At 36.5% G+C, this 20,077-nt stretch overlaps 1 protein-coding gene across 1 annotated transcript; it reads right to left on the bottom strand.

The window, feature by feature from the left end:
• Window positions 1-5,106: 5,106 nt before the first annotated feature.
• LOC133861963 (O-fucosyltransferase 9) lies at window positions 5,107-19,653 on the bottom strand. Its single transcript, XM_062297797.1, has 10 exons — window positions 18,620-19,653; window positions 16,744-16,816; window positions 15,862-15,929; window positions 14,440-14,528; window positions 10,723-10,920; window positions 9,590-9,794; window positions 9,316-9,483; window positions 8,739-8,906; window positions 8,433-8,623; window positions 5,107-5,530 (listed from the first exon to the last, which is right to left on the bottom strand). The coding sequence occupies exons 1-10, from the start codon at window positions 18,995-18,997 to the stop codon at window positions 5,365-5,367; spliced, it is 1,704 nt and encodes a 567-aa protein (XP_062153781.1). The 5' UTR covers window positions 18,998-19,653; the 3' UTR covers window positions 5,107-5,364.
• Window positions 19,654-20,077: the final 424 nt, after the last annotated feature.

Genomic DNA, 20,077 nt, shown 5'->3' with positions numbered 1-20,077 from the left:
GGTGTGGAATCTCTCTAAGAGGGGGATCTTTGAAGTGAAGGCTTTATATAGAGCCTTAGATAGTCAAAGAGTCGTCTCTTTTCCTTGGAAGAGTATTTGGCTTGTTAAGGCTCCGAAGCAGGTGTCCTTTTTTGTGTGGACAGCGACATTAGGAAATATCTTGACAAATGACAACTTGCGTAGGCGTCATATAGTGGTGGTTGAGTGGTGCTATATGTGCAAGAAGAATGAGAAATCCATTGATCACCTTTTACTTCACTGTGATGTGTCACGTGCTGTTTGGAGTTTTTTCTATAGTTTGTTCGGGATGGAGTGGGTCATGCCAAGAAGAGTGTTGGATTTGTTGAGTGATTGAGGCACTTCGCTGAGTCATGGTCAAGTTCAGCAAATTTGGAAGCAGGTTCCCTTGTGTGTTATGTGGGGTTTTTTGTGTGAGAGGAATGTGAAAATAAATATTGACTAATAAAAGAACCAAGTGTATATTTGTGTGCAACAAAATATCTTAAATGCGGAATTTAAAGAAAACAATATATTTGTTGACGAAGTGAAAACTCTGTGAAGAGAAAAACCACTCTGGGGCAGCTAAACTCAGGAACTCCACTATCCAAAAACAAAGCAAGTTACAAAGCACTCGTACTCACAAAACCCTTTGCAGTAGTCATACCTTTAACTATAACACGAAGTCTATCGTGAACGCTTTCCAACCAAGTCTCATACTTTAAGTGGTCTTTGATGGATTCCTTTACCTTATAGCCGACCCCTAAGATAGACTTCACTCAAACTGTTGAGCACATACTGGCAACAGCTAGAGAGCTAGCGGATCTTCAATTCTCCCTAAACACCCTCTCTAAGTATTATGGAATTCGATACAAAATTCATACAAATTACAAGCCTAAAGCCCTCTATTTATAGGCTTACAGAAATCCTAAACCTGCTCAAATTCGGACTCTGGCTATCGAGCGTCCGGACGGAAGTTAGCCTCGTCCGGACGGTCTTCTGAGACCACCTTCCAGAATAGCGCAATTTCTTCCCATATCAGGTCCACGTCCGAAAGGCTTGGCCAAGCGTCTAGACGGTCTTTGCTGTAACTCCTTTCCGCGCTCGAAAATGAAGTCCGGAATATTCTGAAATGCTGGACAGCGTCCGGACGCGTTGCCACGTTGTCCGAAAGTCTTGCAAAGACTTCCCAAGCAGTGTTAACTAAAATCCAACTCCGTGTAGAAATTGGAGAAGCTTGACCTAGCATTCGGACGGTGTTGCTCTGACGTCAGGACGTCTTCAACGCTGAAGCTTCTAGACACTGCGGGACATCCGGACGGTTGCACAGGAACCGACTGTTTTGACTTGAAAAATGCATGGAATCTTTATGGACATCTTCTAGAAACTTGTGATCAGTCACATGACTTGAAATGAACACTGTCCATATTACATGAAGACTCTGAATAGAAATCGATCATCCTGTTTAAATTTCAACAATTACATAAAGTGTTTTTATTATCCAGAATGTAGCCAACATAAAATACTAACATAATGCAAGGCTATTTGAAAATGTGGAATTACCGATTTTGGACTTGTGTCGAAATGTGCTTAATACATTATTTGTATGAGTCTCGGCTCATAACCCGAATCGTCTTATGTTTGCTGAGTTTTTATATTTATGTTCTTTTGTTTTCTCTTATTAGTGACACTTTTGTATACTTCTTGTGTATTAAGGTTACACATCTCTGCTCTTTTTAATGGGATTATATTACTTATAAAAAAAAAAGATTTGACTAGGCAAAAATGTCAAAATGATACAGTAGCAAAATTGTGCTCTCTCTCTCTCTCTCTCTCTCTCTCTGATTTCTTCTTTTCAGCTCTCTCTGATTTCTTTTTTGGAGCAAACAATTGGAAGCTTCGAGGACTATGTCGTTGTCCGATACCTAATCATCATCATACGGCAACAAGTAAAAGAATTTTAGGTCTCTCTTTGATTTTTGTTTTAAAGCGATCAATCAGAGGCTTTAAATACTATCTCGTTGTCCAATTCCGATTCTTCAAAGTACAACGGCGAGTATACATAATGACAGATCTTATAGTTACTTCAATATTTAATTAACATGAAATTTAGCATTCATGATGGAGGTAAAAAATCATACAATCTAATCGAACAAGCTTGGTAAGATGCAAATCCCACAAGATGTTATTAATTAGGGCAACATTAGCAAGTTTTATTATTTAAGAGACAATACATTCTTATTAATTCTTTCTAGAAATTATGAGACTTAAATAGACTGAGTTGTTCATGAACAGGCTCTGACTCAACTCGAATAAGCTGGACTCGAGCTCGATTCATTTAATAAATGACCTGAGTTTGAAATTTAATCTAGGCTCGATTATTAAATAAGTTGAACTTGTGACGGCTCGGCTCGGCTCGACTTAAGCTCGTGAACCAAACTTGTAAGCTCGATTCGGCTCGTGTATACATATATCACCATACTTGTCATAATATATAGTCATATTAATATACTTTGAATATGATATATGCATGCATATGTTAACGTGTAGATAATTTGTAACTTGCTATTAAAAAGTCGTAATGTTTTATGTTATATATATATATATATATATATAGGCTACTTATAAGTTATACATATCAATTGTTATCTGTGTTATTTACTTATTACTATATTTTATCATTATACTTGTCATAATATATAGTCATTCATTCGAATATGTATGTATGTGTGTGTAACTAACTTTTGTCATATTTTGTGTTGTAGATTGTATACTATATGTTATAAAAAAGAAGAAGATACAATTGAACAAATATATCACAAAAAGCTAAACTGTGTGTACAGTCGCACAATAAGGACAATAGTTATGGGAAAAAGTCAAAAGACAAAAGGCAATCAGTTGATTCAGTGTACGACGCCATCGCACTTAATTCATCAATAAAAAGAAAAAGAAAAACACCATTGCAGCCACCATCGGACCAGCTTCTCAGTTCTCACCATATATAGTGACTTCTCTAATTAATTTTAATTTTTTTGATCAAACGCTCTGGCCAAACATTCAAAACGAGGTATTCTGAGTAAGGAACCTGTTCCTACTCTGGGTTGAGGGGGATGTTCCGATCTTCATATAAATTCAGTTTAATGTTGTTAAACAAGCGAACATGTGTGCGACTTTTTGTTTCAGGCAGATGGAGTTGAAATGCATTGTGATTTGTGACAGCAAGAATGATATTCACTTGACAAACTAACACCACTAGCTATGATTGCTGTTACGTGTTTATATCAATCTACTTTTTTTTCGGTGGTTGTTTGTTTCAACGTTGTTGATGATGCTTCTTTCGTTTTCTTTTAATATTATTTACTTGTTTGTTAAATTTTCTCCGCTACTCATTTTGCACGTTTCCTGGACCCCGGCCACTCGGTCAGACGTACGGTCTAATCGCAGTAAGAGCATGGGTGGGAAACACCTGACCTTGTTGATTAATTGCTTCATGTAAAAAACAGGCCATAATGAAGGATTTCATCTAAAAAAATAAAGGAAGAGGCAGAAGAATACATATTTAAAGAGAATTAACAGGAATGAGACGCTAGAGAAGAGGTAAAACAAGAACGACTTAGAAGGGAAAAGAAGAAAATATATATATATATGAAGACTATCTCGACTGCATAAGCAATTATTCATATTGAAGAAAACAGCTGCGCATGCCTCACTGCCCATGCTTTCTTGCTTACCAACTCCAACTTGCATGCAAAGAGTAGTTGGGAAGGGGCTGGCACGGGGAGCAAGTGTAGGTACGGCAATCAAGTTAAATAAATGATCTCTCTCTCTCTCTCTCTCAGGCTTTCTACGTCAGTTGGAACCTTTTATGTGCTATAAGCTAAGCGGTTTTCTAAGTCAGTTTGAACCTTCTATGTGCTATAAGCTAAGCGGTTTTCTAAATCAGTTTGAACCTTTTATGTGCTATAAAGCTAAGCACAGTCTCTCTCTCTCTCTCTCTCCCCCCTAAACCCCTTCCCGTGGATTGGCATTTTCTGCAATTTCAGTCAAAATGAACGGTCTGCATTTAGCCACATAAGTAATAAAATAATGAAAAAAAAAATTAAAAGAAGCTAATGGGTGATCGGACCGCCCCTAAAGATAGTCAACCCCCCTAAGAAGTGGTTGACCACCCCCTCACCCTCAAAAGAATAGTCGACCACCCAAGGGTATAGTTAGAGGAGATCATCAGATCGGAAGTCGAAGAATTAGTATTTCTAACCTGATCAAATCAGTGCCCATTTTAGTTCAAACTGTGTAACCTTAGTATTTATCACCTTTTAGAAGGAAATTCTTCTTTTTTTTCTTTTTTCTTTTTTTTCTATTCATTGCATCTCACAGGTGATAAATACTAAAGTGGTAAAAATCTGAATAATTTAATTTAAAAATAATTGTTAGAATTTTAAGAAGTCTACTATGAAATTAGCCTAGAAAATCTAGAAGATAAGTTCGGATGAGTTCAGATGTTACCAGTTTTACTCAACCATGAGTAAGATAATTTCGGCCACCAACCAGGTTTTTTGTCCAAAGGAAACCAGTTTTCAACTCAGTACAGCAACACCTCATTCCACCATTGATATGCACTTAGAAATGAAGTTTTCAAGCAATGATTGAGAGGATTACCGTAGAGTACATTCGTTGAATTTTGTTCCCTTTGCGTTGTTTCTTGGAAGAGTACTTTGGGTTCTCTCATCCAAAGAAAAGGAACATACGCCACGCCTCCTACCATTGAATACGTAAGAAAACATCAACTAGAGATCAACTCAATGGAAGAGGGTTCTCATCTGCATAAGATATCAAAGGAAAATGTTTAGATTACTACGACTTTTACTACAATATCTTAACAAACTAACATGATAATCCATAATTGGTAGAACGATTAAGAAGGTATAGTTGACAAGTCAAATTTTTTACTTAATTATGGACTGTTATGTCAGTTGTAAGGGAGCTTGGCCAAAGATGAATAGAATAGGAAATACCAAATAAATTTATGGGGTTGTTATGCAATGCCCCAAAAAGGGACAGAGAGTTTCTGCACAGGGATACTGAAGCATGTCAATAAGACAGAACCAATCAGCAAAAGAAATGAACAATATGTTATTTAATGAAAGATTACTTGAGTGAACTATTACAAATTACAATATCATGTACATTGAATATTGAGGCCAAACTACCACTTCTACTGATTCAATGAACCTCAAAGAATCAAACCCTTGGAAACTCTCTGGTCAACTCAAATGAAAGAATAACTCAAGAATTCAATTGAATAAGACACTACAAAATACAGGTATAGAAAAATCTGTAACCCTAAGTATTTGTGTATTCAGAGTTTCAAACAAGTCTCGTCGTGTTACTATTTTCATTTCTTGCTGCTTGTATACACATGCAATCTGGCGCAGGAAATGTGTAGAGTGATCCGCTGGGCTTTTTCAATTCAATTCCCTTATGATCACTGTGGCGAAGCATGTCTTGCATCTGTCGGCTGAAGTCTTCCCATCTAGAAAATTTTTAAAAATAAAATAAAATAAACAAATCAATGATTAAAATGCTTTGCTTATGATGGCTATGAATTAGTAATGATGTAATGAGTAATCCAAAAAAACATATTTCAGGACAGCTTGGCGGCCATGATCCATTAAAGTTAATTTTTTTTCACATCAATCATAAATCCCAACCTCAAATGAAAGGATTGGCAACATAAAGACACTAAAGCAATAATCAGGAAAACAAACATCTGAACCGCTAAAAAAAACAATTTGGCCTGATATATAGGAGAAAAAGAAAATCCAAAGTACACTAGTGCAGATAAAACTAATTGAACATCATTTTCCGAAACCAAATAGCAGCACTGGAAGATATCAAAGAAGATGCATGATAAATTGGAAGCAATTGGAATATCAGACTAATTAGATAATAGATTATTTGGCTTTGAATGCTTGCTCATCTAGTGAGCGTCTATTCAATATATATAGAGATTACATAGAATACAAGATAACTTCTAACTTCTAGCTTCTAGCTTCTAGCTTCCTGATCTAATACTATCTCTTGGAGATGAGTCTTATCTAATACAAACTGTAATCAGTAATCTAAGACTGATTTAAATACAAGTAAAACTCTTATCCCTAGGAACCTAAATACAAGTAGAACTCTTATTCCTAGGAACCGGCTGTCACTAGAAGTTGTGAACTACCGGAAGTCTTATCAATACACTCACTAGAACTCTTATGTGGTAGAGACGAGTTAGGAGTGTGTTGTGTGTTAATAAGACTGTTGAATTTTAAGGCTGTCAGAACACTACGACATAGATATTTCAAACAAATGTCAACTTCTAGGCAGAGAGGAAGAATTCTAAGGTAGATGCCTAGAAGTATTTATCACACAAAGTACATATTTCTTAGAAAGATAAGAAACTAAAAAGTGTTCAGCAAGTAGCCCAAAATCTCATAAGCTATATGAAAATAACACCAGAAGCCACTTCCCAAGGTGCACATAAGTCAACATACAAATAATTGTATGCTGGAATCATCCAAATCAATGATATTTCCCCAAAGTACGTGTATCCACATCTGGTACTTTTAGGCTACTGATATTTCGTTGAACACAATTAGACCCTTTCAGGCCTGTCCTACATATTTGAAGAATAGTTCCAAAAGTTCTAAGTGCTTGGAGCATTCACATTAGCTTCCCTATAAGAGCAGTAACAGGCTAACAGCAGATTCCCAACCACTTTTCCCTAATTTAGGAAAAATTTAGGGAATCAAACCATTTTTTTTCCCTATATAAATACACCCCACAATAGATTCCCTTAATATTTCCCTATATCATTTTTTCTCTTTTATTTTTTTATTCATATCTTTTATTGTCTCTCGTGACCCCTCTGTGTGCCACTCATTCTCTTCCACAACAACCCCTCTGTGCGCCACACCGCCACTCATTCTCTTCCGCTGCTCCTCTAGACTACTCAAAGCCATTCAACCCACAAGGCTCTTCGTCCACCCCACTTTGCTCTTCACCGGCTTTGATAGCCCCTTGGATACCTAAACTTTCCTTGCCACTATCAGTGTCTTGGCCGCCATTGCTCTTTCTCTTGTTCTTGGTCTCAAGGTAACAATTTCTGCTTCTTTAACTTCATTTCAGTTCTGGGTTTTGTTTCTTTTCTTGGAACTTGAATCTCTTTAACAATTTCTGCTTCTTTTCTGCCAATCGTTTGGAGATTTCAGAGTTCAAGTTCTTGTATTTTATGGGTTCTGATGATTTAGTATTTTTTTTCTTTTTTTTTTTGCAGGGAGACCCTGTTCCGTGTGGGGCAGTGTGCCGGCAATGGTAACTAGTATTTTTTTTTCTCCACCGTGCTTCATCTGAAACCTCCGTATCGTCTCTCCTGCAACTTGGATATTTAAGAGAGAGAGACTATTTGGCCGTGAGGGAGAGTGAAGGAGAGAGTCAGAGAGAGACGTGTTTTTTTCTTTATTAAAATATTGGATTGGGTAGCTCCAGTGCTACCCAAGGATGGAGAAGTAAAATAGGGCAACTGTTGTGACTTGTTTTTTTATAAATTTTTTCAAATTTTTCTATTTTAGGGAAATGAACCACTTATATGGCATCTGCTACTAATGCTTTAAGGGTTCTGTTCCCTAAATTTTAGAGAAAATTTCAAGAAAGTCATAAAAAGCCACCCACAGCAGCTTTCCTATACTTTTTTGTTTCTTGGGAATACTAAAGTGCTTCCCAATGCATTGGGAAGCACTATAGCATTCCCAAGCATTATTATAATCATAAGAAAAAGTTCTCTCTCCTCTCACATAAATAATCATAACTAAAAAAGTATAGGGAAGCAAAATGTAGTTTTGTTTCCTATATTTAGGAAAAATGGTTGAGAAGTTAATGTGAATGCTCTTAGGATACATCTGCTGTAGATCAAAGGCATAATACATTGTAGATATTACAAGTTTCAACACAACATTTAGTTCTTTTTTTAATTATTTTTATCTTTTGATGGCTAGTTATAATTTAATTCAAACCTAAAATAAGAAAAATAAAATCTATCAGTGGAAGCATATAATAAAGTAATGTTGCAGGCCAACAAGTATAAATGAAGGCTCTAATCACTCAAGCTCCTTATTCTAGCTACAAGCAAGAAGGAAAGCACAAGACATCATTCAATTTGATTTTTAGGACTACCAGTAACTGCAGATTAGCAATTCTATTTAGCTGAATAATAAAAAAACAAACAGTTTCTCACTTCATTGGAGATAATACTGGGATGCAAGGTATAAGACAATTTTCTTCAGTGCCATAATCTTTTGATTGCATGCCGCATGGTTTGAGAAGTGCCACTTACATAGCAGTAATTCGAAAATAAAAATTGAAAAATGAAAGAGATTTTAACTGCATAGTACCTGATATCAGGACTATCAAATAATATTGCTAATTTCCTCTTATCAGGTTTGAATGTTTTAGCATGTCCTCCATAGAAATAACGCCTGTGACCCATCAAGAAGTGGGGAAAATTTCCACCCTGAGTTGTGACAAATACTTCACTGTGAAGACACACCGTGTAATCAAGGGCAGCCAACCTAGATGAATGGCCCTACATCAGAAACTTAAGTATTACAAAGACTGACTCTTTCTTAGCTTTATCTTTTCCATTTTATACTAGATGATTGGGGGTTCCCAGTCAAAAAAATGCGTGCACCATGACTTACCTGAAATGGAGCAAGTTCTTCAGGAGTAGCTAAAGTATTTTTCGTTTCTAAACGTGGAAACATCTGTTTAAGTGGAGCCATATATTTTTCTGCTTTATAGATTTTTCCTGCAGCAACATATACCGAGGTGGTATTATCGAAACCCATGCCCCTAAGCATCATTCCGACCTAAAGCACCAGATGAAGTGATTAGATCAATAGACACAAATTAGAATCCAAGGATAGGAAATAGCAACAGTAATGCCTTTCGGTTTTGAACCAAGCCAAGCCACCATCAGGTTTAGAAATAAGAAACTGTACTCAGATGCACTTTCACAAGTAATAAGTGACAAGAGATCTGAATGAAGCATGTCATGTGCTATGTTTTTAAGAGGCCTACTCATTCATCGTGAGGAATAAGAGCCCTTAATAGTAGAAATGGGAACTCTAAGGCCCTTTGAAGATTCCAAATTCCCAGTCAGCAGATGTTTTCACAACTTTGGATAATAATATTTATTTGAAAATGAAAAATATTATAATATACCCAAGAGAGAGAAAGAAAAAAAAATCACCAAAGGAATAATAAGAAAATTTATACCTCCAATGGAGTTAATGGGCATTTTCCATCCACCCGATTTGCACCAGGCCTTATTACTCTACCCCTTCTTCTGAATTTTCCTCTCCAACTTCTTTCTCGTGCAATATCCATTTCATGTTTCTCTTCCTCCCCACCATCATATTCACAGCACGAAAATGCAACCATATCCTTTGAGAGAGGAAAATTTGGCCCTCAGAAATGATATAGAAGACAGCTATAAAAGGAGGGTTCAGAAATCATATGTCCTCAAAGAATGCAAAGACAAGAATAACACCTCTTCAAAACGAAGATGCACTGAAACGTATTTACCAGCACTGTGGGAGCTATTTTTAACCATCCGATCAACCATCTTTTCTGCTAGCGTTCTTATAGGTTCTGAAAACCTTAGTGCTTCATAATTGGCAAAACATCTAAGCCCTTGTACATTTGAAGGAACTGCCTGAGCCAATCTGTTGGAGAAGGGTGCAATGCGTACAGCCCTGCACCAAGGAATGAGGAAAACCATGTAATTGCCACGGTCCATGTGTAATTATAAGCCCATGACTGATAGAAAAGAGTTCAAAGGGTTGCAAATGTCACTGCAGAGAATATAATTCTGCAGAACCTGAGAGCAAGGTGAATGATTGAGATTGATTTTCTTACAAAACACTATGAATTCGTATATACCTGCATACATGAATGCTAGCAAGCATCATGTCTCTAAGCATGCATGTTTTTACCCCACATTATCGAAGCAAAACCAAATTATGAACTATCATAGAATCTAATTGGGAAAAGGTTTGGCACAATTCTCACATCAGCGAAGTCATGTTTTACCACCATGAGCCAAATTGGCTATAATATAAGAACAAAAGCAAAGGATTAAAAATAAATAAATAAAAAAGTATCTAAGTAATAACTATCACTGAGACAGGAGAATATTTGCATAAAATGAGCTTCATAGACTTGTCTGTCTTAGATAATTATTGCATTGCTAGACACCCAAGATTGTATACATACAAAATACATGAATCACATTCCTAAATAGAAAAATGCAGCATTTTTAGTACTGCCATCGATATGTCATCATTTTCAGTTAAAATATATGGTTCTTCCTGGTACATATTTAAAACACAAGTATGGTCATCTCTCGTCCTCATTTCTGTAAAAGAATCCGTCTGACAAAAAGTGCCAAATGTTCTTTTGCATCAGTTGAAAGAGGAGTCAACTGTTATTGATATAAACAACCATAAATCAACATTACAAAACACTTACACTAACTGTCTATTGTGTGAAAGTAACAGAAAGAATATCTTGGTATTATGCAAAAAGCACAAGGGAAAAAATAAAAAGTCCAATTAAGACCATGTAGAATCAAAACAACTATGGTTGAATTGAGATAATTTGAAAGGGATAAAAATCTCATACCCCAGTTCCAGCAGCTTTGGAAGGACCTTTTGGAAGTAGTGAGTTGGACTTGACCAAGCTTTTACTCTCAAATTCACAATGTTGCTTATATTATTGTCAAACCGCTGGCGTATATCTTCTGGGAGCTCTCTGACCACATTAACATGATTTTTGAGCGCATTTATGAAGAAATCTTCATCAAATATATTCCCAAACTTGCTGCCATTGAAATACAAAAAAGATGAGGATCATACTATCTTCAGTCCAAGCATCATTCTTTCAAGGGTAAAAGATAAATAAACTGACTAGAAATTATAGGCAATTGGATATATTTGAAATGTATCACTTTGACTTGCTTTTGTTACAATCTAAAGTTCTTTGTTAATCAGCATTTGCTTTTCAAGCCCTCAAGTTCCAAACTTACTATCCATTATGGAAGCATGCCGATTGACTCAAACCCAATTAGATTTGTAACAAATGAAGGTGCCTTTTCCTACATATCAAGTCATTAAGTACAGCTTAACCTGATGCCTGTCAGATGTCTCTACAAATCAGGGCCGTAACTCACAAATATGCATACATAACAAATATTCACTTTCTTTACATTTATAACAAAATTCTACTAACAGGCATAGATTGGCAAGCTCCCCATAGATAAGGAGTTCAATTAAACAGATGTAAAATCATCAGAAAACTAAAGGCCTTTAGGTCAACATCAAAAATCCTCCAACAAAGAAGCATCCCTTACTTAAAAATTAATATCAACATGAATTCATCATCTGTGCTCCTCAAAGGAGGCATCACCTACAAGACTACAACAGTAACTAAATCCAGAGGCTAACTTCAGATCAAAATGAACTTTCCACATACAGATACTCCTCATTGCCCTCAACCCAACTTGCCTTACAATTACAAACTCCAAAGGAAATTGTTTATAAGGGAGAGGTGCCATTCAACTCCCCTGGATGTCTCAAAAGAAGTATAGTCCTGCAAATCCCTCCAATTATCCACGTAATCCACAAGTACCAACTCACTATACTTTATTACTCCACATAACTGGAAAAATGCCTCAAAGCGCACACATACAAGCATAGAAACACATTTTAAGAATCTTAAAATGTCAATATCCACACCACAAAGAAAGTTAGTAAAAATCCCAACACTAATTTGGACATCAAACTATAGGGGCTGGAACTGAGAAAACAGGGACAATGTTTTGGGAATTTAAGAAGACAATATGAACATAATTCATCTGATTTTAAACACTGAATTCATACAAAAGCAGCAGATTTCACCTTAACTGCTAACCTACAGATATTTGAAATGAATCAGCATATCCATAACACTAGCTAAAGTAGAATAGTGAAATATGATCTGCGTGATCAAGGCAAGATTTTGGTCTATAGGACTGTTGAGTTGATTTACGCCTATGTATAAAGATGGCAGATGAGAGAATTTTTTTGCCACCATAATTTGAAAAAACTTAAGAAGAAGGATGTATTGCTCGGCATTAAAGGAGGATTTGGCAGCAGTAAAAGTAGCTGGATTGGCCATGACTGGCTGGAAAAACCAATCACAACAGGATCAAGTTGGAGGAGCATTCTCTTTTTTTTTTTTTTTGGTAAGTAGTCGAGATATCATTAAAAGCGTAAAACGCACCTAAGTACACAAGATACAAAAGAAACACCTAACAAGAAGAAAAAAGAGCAAGAAAATTATAAAAACTAAGCTCCAAAGGAGATACAATTGCAGTTGTCCAAAAATAAAGAGCATTGAAGAAAAAAGCCTTAAGCTCCTCCAATGTCTTCTCATTGTCCTCAAAACTCCTATAATTTCTTTCCCTCCAAAGACACCACAAAAGACAAGAGGGCACCTTCTTTCACACAACACCACTCTGAGTACTACCAACAAACCACCAACAAGCAAACAAGTCAACAACTCATAGGCATAACCCAAGACAGCCCAAAGTGACTGAAGAAAACACTCCATAAGGCACAAGCAACCTTACACTGGACAAGAAGATGGTCCACAGACTCCTTATTCCTCTTACACATAGAGCACATTAATAAACGTTGAATTTTACACATTCAAACCTCTTAATTTGCATACGTTAATCCTTTAGCCTTGTTACAATTTGATATTTTGTCGTGTTTTACATGCTTTCAGGTTTCCTAAGAGAAGTGCAACAAAACCCATCATTTTTTGATCGTTAAAGATAAATTGAGTATTTTGCTAAGTCATGTTGTCACTAGCAAATGGTGAAAAGAAGCCTCACTAAATTCTCAGAATTGCCCGTACAGATCAGTCATCTTTGCAGATTAAATTGTATTGATTCAGAAATAACTAGGAGATGAGCTATATATGCTTGGAAAGATGCAGATGTCTATTTTCTAGAGAATTTTACGGCTCGTACAAATAATTTTTCTAGAGAAAGTTATAGCAGTTTTAGTAGACAAGGTCAGGATGTGCGTGGTTAATGTGGCAGACCCGTTTTTGGAAAGCTCCTAATCCAACTCCAACTCGATTTTGCACTTGTAGGCTGCACAAAATCATCTAGGGTTGATCATAAACTCTATAAATACTCCCTAAGTCCTCCAAAACAAACACACAAGCTTTGGGAGAGGAATCAGAAGCTAGATCAAGAAGGGTTTTGGTTTTTTTTTTTTTTTCTTCCTTTCTTTACTTTCTGTATGTATATACTTTTAGTCCGAATTAGTTGTAGTTAATTACTATTGTTGGGGCTCGATTGAAGCCATAATCATGTTTCTTTAAGGTTTTGATTTGCCTTGCTACAACTATTTGTGATTCTTAATCGACTATTTCCATTTTTCTTGAATTCCTCCCATGTTTATACTTGATCATTATATGCATGTGGTATGGATTTGTTATTTATATCAATTTAGATAGCCGAGTCCTGGACATAATAGAGTAATGAAAGAACCTCATCACAGGTTTTTAGATTAATCAACATAAAGACAACTGGAATAGATGTCATGTTCCAACCTAAGTGTGTTTGTCGATTTCCATAGTTCTATACTTTCTTGAAGAACTTAGTAGATGCCATGCGAAATCCTTCCAAAAATAAAAGAGTTATAGTAGATGTCATACCTAACTCGTTGCTTAGGGAGATCAATAGCTTTAGGAGTAGATGTCATACCCTTGTGGCTGGCAAACATTAAGCATCGCAATATGGTTTGTAGCATTGTGCATATCGTTTCCTAAAAAGAGTATGATCAGTGGTGAATATCGGAGCTCTACCCTTTAATTTATTGTTTTCAATTATGTTGTTTACTTTATTCCATTGAAATCATATTTTACTTCATTCAAAATATCTATCTTAAGAAATTCCCTTTAAACACAATTTACCAATCTTCGTGGAAATGATCTTGTACTTGTTCTCTATATTATCGTTTTGATCTTGTGCACTTGCGAGTAAAACGTACATTTATTTGCCTATTATTTAGGTGGATAGTTGCACTACACACCTATCGACCACAATGACATGTTGCTTCCTAAGATTATCCATAGTAAGGATCTTTCCATGGATAAGCCATTCTAAAAGCCCTTACAGTCCCTTATACATGTGTGCCTCTAAGAGAATGTAAAGTACTAAACAGGCAAAGCTATTCCAAAAAACAAAAGCCAGAAACAAAAACAAAAAAGCAATGATAATAAAGGAACCATTGAATATGTGGGAATGAAGATAATGATGATAGAAAGACCAACAAATACAAGTACCTGGAATCTCGCCAGACACTATTTAAATGAAAAATTGGAATGACAAGAGATGCGTTTAGTAATCCAGCCACCGCAACTGCATCACATATCTACATTAGAAGGATGAAAAAGTTAGCAATTAAATTTTGATACAGAGTATAGGACATGGTTGACACATCTATTACATTTATCGCATTTGCATTACATACTGAAAGATCAGAAATATATATCAGCATAATTCTCCCAAGTCTACCAACAAAATATGAGTCAGAGTAGATTTAACATCAACCAAATACCCAAAGACCTCAAAGTTACCATATCCTCCAACTAGTCCACAAAAGTTCATTTCCATCTAAGATATTTTACAGGCCAAGAGAATTAATAAAGATGGCATCCCATATAAAGGGGCATTTAATTTTTGTGGTCCTGTTACTAGCTACTCAACTCACCTAGCCTTAACCCTAACTACTTCAAGTAAGCAGCATGAATCCTTCTCCATCATTCAGCAATCTCTACAGCTAATTGATGTTCATAGTGTGGTAGACTGCCCTCCTAGGGGCACTTGGTGCCAAAAGCAACAGAAAAAGGGAACGGGCAAGTCCCAGCCAGTGCTCGTTTGTTTTTTGATTAGACTCAATCATTCGAGAGCTAGCATTCGATAAAGCAGTACATTTTTAGCTGAAATAATAAAATTATAAGAAAAACTTCAATAAATTCAGACACCTAAGAAAAATCAACAGTTACTTGTTCAATTTGACTGTCAATTTACACATACCTGGGTAACAAAACATATATCATAATTAATTTATGATAGTTTATATCCTCGCATATTTTCAATGATATGTTTATATAACGAATGGAAAACAATATCTCAAGGATATTATAGACTAACTTACAAAGATATATGTGTAAATACATAGTTGCATATGTTTATCAGCGTGTGTGTGTGTGTGTATGTATAAAAAAAAAATAAAAAATAAAAAAATTGGGGGGGTAGGGGGTTGTGTTTAGGGGAGAGAGAGAGTTTGATGCTTGGACCCTACTAGATTATCATTCTTTTGCCAACAAAACTCATTGTTCCCATTTTGAAAATTTACACTAAACTAGAATGCTAGTTAGTGGCATCCGCTGTAACAATCTCTGACCCATCCTCTGTTCCATCAATAAAGTCAACTATAACAAGTCCAAATCATTTTTTTTTTTTTTGATAAGTACAAGTCCAAATCATATTTCAGCAGTGAAAGTTCAAAAACCCCAATAATTCACTGCGGCCTACATCTGAATGACAACTCAAATATATTTGTAAGCCAATACCCACATGTAGTAATTTATGAGGCAATATTAGTCACACAACATTCAACCAATCTTTCTAGGAGGAAGGGTGCCTGAACCTTTACGACGATTAAAACAAAGAGAAATAATGTTTCAAGAAACAAAACGTACCGATAAGCGTTGTTGGTTCAACCCTCCATTTGCTTCAATGATTAGAAAACCATTTGATTTTGGAAATTCTGAGAAAAAGCATAAAAGCAGCAGTCAGTAACTCTTAATGCACTGACAAGAATAATAAAATGTCTAAATACACAAGAATTAATATCAGAAAATACAATCAGTAACATGATAAGAGATTATATTTGATGTTAGAATTTCTTATCCATATTTCACTCCAAGGTTGAGCCACAGGCGCAAATTAAGCAGATATATAATTACAAATCTCAAAACAAAAGTTATGGTATAACACATCACCAGGCAACATAGGCATGATAAAATATACTTGGGGTCTTGCAACATATGCATGATGCTGGACAGGAAATTTTGCGTGCGCAATTTCACAATTTCAGCCACGGATCAATAAGGGTAAGATGAAGAAAAAATGCTTGAAGTGGTGTGGTCATGTGCAGAAAAGACCTATACATGCACCGGTATCCAAAATGAAGTACAATAGTAAAAAAGGATCTGATCACTAAAGATGCACCAGAGAATATTGTCTTATAGATAGAACTATATGCCAAAGAGGATCAATCCATCCAAGCCCAAGCAGTTTGAGAAAAAGACTCATTTAACCAAACCCCATAAATAAAACTAAGGCATAGTTGAATTGAATAAGCAATCAGCCAAAGATTTCTTATTTAAATGGCACTTCCTCCCACAATAAGAATGGGATGGACTGTCATATTGTGAGTTCAAGACCCATTGTATGTGTGTGTCTCACCAATAATTATTAAAAAAAAAAAAACAAAACAAAACAATTATAGAATATAGCTAGCAATCATTAAAATGTATAATTGTAATGTTAACCACAACCCTCTCAGGGAAAATACAAACCTGTTTTCGAAATATTCTTGTCAACACAGGGCCTCCAAGCTTGATGCACATTTGAACTCCATACTGTCATCAACTGCATGATTTCCAGTGTGATCATATGAGCATACATAGGATGTAAACAATATAAATAAAGTAGAAAATAAAGCGAAACAGTTGAAGACTAATTCTGAAGAGTGGCACGAAATTAAAATTCATCAAATAACTATAGCTCCAAATTAGAAAGGAGCAGCATCAAAGAACAATAGCAAATAATGTTTAAAGGAAAATATCATTCAGAAAAAGAAAGAAAGAAAAAGAAACAATAAGATGGCATGAACTATGGCATTCATAGGTGAGTTCACCAATGAAAGCAGAAAGCAACAAAATTGATTCGCTAGAGTAAAACAGAAAAAACTGTTCACTGCAACTATATGTTTTAGTAAAGACCCAATGTCATCAGTAAGTAGACACAAAGTACATTGCTGGTAGGATTCACCAGGGATTGGGCTCAACAGAGGCACCAGATGTGAATTTCACTAGGGATTGCCTAAAATTTGCAAAATCTGGAACAGAACTTAAAACAGTTGGACATGAAGAGATGTTTTTTTTCTTTCAAGAAAACACATGTGTGCATACTCAAAGGAATACTTCAATGAGGTAGTGTGTCATAAATCATCAAGTCTTATATATTGATAAGTAACTCTTTCTTGATATATTATTTATGGCCTCTATCTTATCTGCATAAAGTCTTCGGCTGATACCAAAAAACAAATCTCTATTGACAACAATAGTAGGTCCTCATATAGCCACATAATTCCTCAACTTCCCTTCATTTTTTTTTATAGGCATTCGACCTCTCAACTCCCAGGCTCATTAATATTTGAACTTTCCTGCCATATACATACTTGCCCATGCTAGCAACCCTTTTTGAGACCTTTTTTTTTTCTCTCTCTTTTGCTTGGTAATTAACTCACACACCCGATGCGACTTGAATGGTTGAACCTGCCCAAAGGCCATTGGCATGAAACTGCTTTTAGTGACCTGCTTGGGGAAGAAGAGAAAAAAGGAATAATCTTCCCATCTACCAAAAAGAATGTAGCTTGCACGCTTTGTATGATCTCTTAACTATTCTCCAAACTTATCATGTGATACTTTTATTCCATGATTTTATACATCAAAACGTCTCTAAGCACTATAACATGTCTCATAACCTTGATCTAAGACAACAATGCAACTCAACAAAAAGTCTTTATTCCTAATCAAGTGAGCCATGGTTTCAAAACCATTCATCATCGACGGTTTTGTGCTTACAACCAATATATGCTTACATCTGGATACACTCCTAGGTAAAAAAATAAATAAATAAAAAATAATAATAATGTTTCTAAATACTTATATACTTTGATTGAGATACGGTCCTATAACCCTTCACAATGTGTACACCTCCTTTTCAAAGCTTGTTTAACTTAGACACCCATATTTCATGTATACAGGCATCGTCCATCAACTAGCATACTAATTCTTCAACTGCGCTCATTACATATGCATCAATCAAACTGTAGAAGGAAGACGATTTCACGGATTAAGATCATGAAAACTACCTTAGCGCAAGAAAAGAAGATCATTTAAAACCTTTATCCCAAAACCCACAATTCTTCACACTCTGAGCTAAACATGTGAATCATATGTGAGATACAAAGCATTGACACATAAAGAGAATTCCTTTTCTAAACAGCAAACTAACTGTTATACGAGATAAACGGTAAACAAAAAGAAATTAGCTACTCTGACCTTTGAAAAGAAACATCCACAAATAAAACCCAGTAATTTCATAAACTCGGCAGCAATTTTGAAGAAACAGAGCAAAAAAAAGATATTCGAGAGTTATAAACAGTACCGCATTGGCGCTTCCATTGCTCTCGCGCTCCATGAAAGGCCAGAGCTTCTCGAACACCTGAGGACTCCTATATACCGAGCCCGTCGGCGCGCGCTTGTGCACAACAACGCCAACAGTGTTCTTCAAAGTAACGACGTCGAAGCCCATGGAGCCCATGTACAAGAGCATCCCCGAAAAGTACAAGAACGGCGCCAACAAGAGCACGCCTCTCCGCCGAAAAACCGTCGATACGAGAACGACCACCATCCTCTCCACCAAGCTCTGCTTCGACACTCTGCCACCGCTGGTCTTGCTTCGCCCGTGGCGGAACCGCGGCGAGGACGGAGGCGACGACGTGGCATTCGACCGAGCGGTGCCGAGGCGGCTGTATCCGTGCATTGAAGACGGGCCTAGGGTTTTGAGCAGAGACAATTCCCCCGGATTTGCTAGGATCGGAGATTTATCAGCTTAGAATGAAAATTTCGCATTTTCTTTTCAGTTTAAATGGCTCCGTTCGTGAACTGAGACTAGAAGCAAAGCTCACAGCGTTGTTATTTCTTTATTACTTTCGAGGTGAACAGTAATAAAGGCCGAGTAAAAAAGTGGATAGCTTTACAGTTGGAACATCCGGACCTTCTTCTTTTTCTCTCGAGAAACAAACGGGGGAGGTAATGCAGTAAATGCATCACAGTGATGGAGCAGGGGAGAGAAAGAATCTACGGGGGAGGAGAAGCAGAGAGAGTTACTACTGTGTCGGTTGATGCGAGAGATAGAGAGAGAGAGAGGATTGGTGGTGTGTGTGTGTTGTTGAGGCGGCAATTCAATAAAGAAGATCACGTGGCAGGGATTGACGTTTTTCGGGGCGATAGGGAGAGGAGGTGGTGTTTATGTTGGTGTTTTGTGCTTGCGGGAGTCACGGACAGAGGGGTCAGCTCGGATAGTGGGACTGCCACTTGTGGGATTCGCAGGAGTGGGGGGCACCTGGATTCGAGAAAAATCAGAATCGTCCTTTCAAACCATACGCAAAGGCCTTTTTAAAGCGGCTTTTTTTCTGAAAAATTATTGCACTCTGGGCGGGGAGGGGGCATGGGATGCTTCTTCTTTTTCTCTTTTTTTTTTTCTTTTTTCTTTTTTTATTTCGTTGCACCCTAATTGGTCATTTTTCTACCAACCCAATGGTTAAAGTTGAGCGAAAGTGACATGTTGAAGATGAAGATGTGTTGCATCTTTAGTTTCCTTTGGACCACGTGATGGAAACCAAAAAAAAAAATATTAGATTTACAAATTAAGTCGTAGACAAAAAAATTCAACATAATCTCTAAAAGAATCTTATGGTTTTTTTTATTATTAATACTTACCGATTAAGCTTCCAAGACGCTAGTTTCAAAAATTCTCATTATTTACATTTCTTGCCAGCGGTAGCGGCTTGGCGTGTAGTAGGCATTTGGTTCACCGCTTTAACTATTTTTCAACCAATCT

Source organism: Alnus glutinosa, chromosome 2 (genome assembly GCF_958979055.1).
Source record: "Alnus glutinosa chromosome 2, dhAlnGlut1.1, whole genome shotgun sequence".
Taxonomy (NCBI): Eukaryota; Viridiplantae; Streptophyta; class Magnoliopsida; order Fagales; family Betulaceae; genus Alnus; species Alnus glutinosa.
This window is presented reverse-complemented; position numbering and strand designations above follow the sequence as displayed.

Coding starts and splice junctions, on each gene's coding strand:
- LOC133861963 (XM_062297797.1), bottom strand. CDS start 18,997: ATGCACGGATACAGCCGCCTCGGCACCGCTCGGTCGAATGCCACGTCG. Junction 8,907..9,315: donor GCCCATTAACTCCATTGGAG/GTATAAATTTTC, acceptor CTGGTGCTTTAG/GTCGGAATGATGCTTAGGGG. Junction 8,624..8,738: donor AAGAACTTGCTCCATTTCAG/GTAAGTCATGGT, acceptor TTTCTGATGTAG/GGCCATTCATCTAGGTTGGC.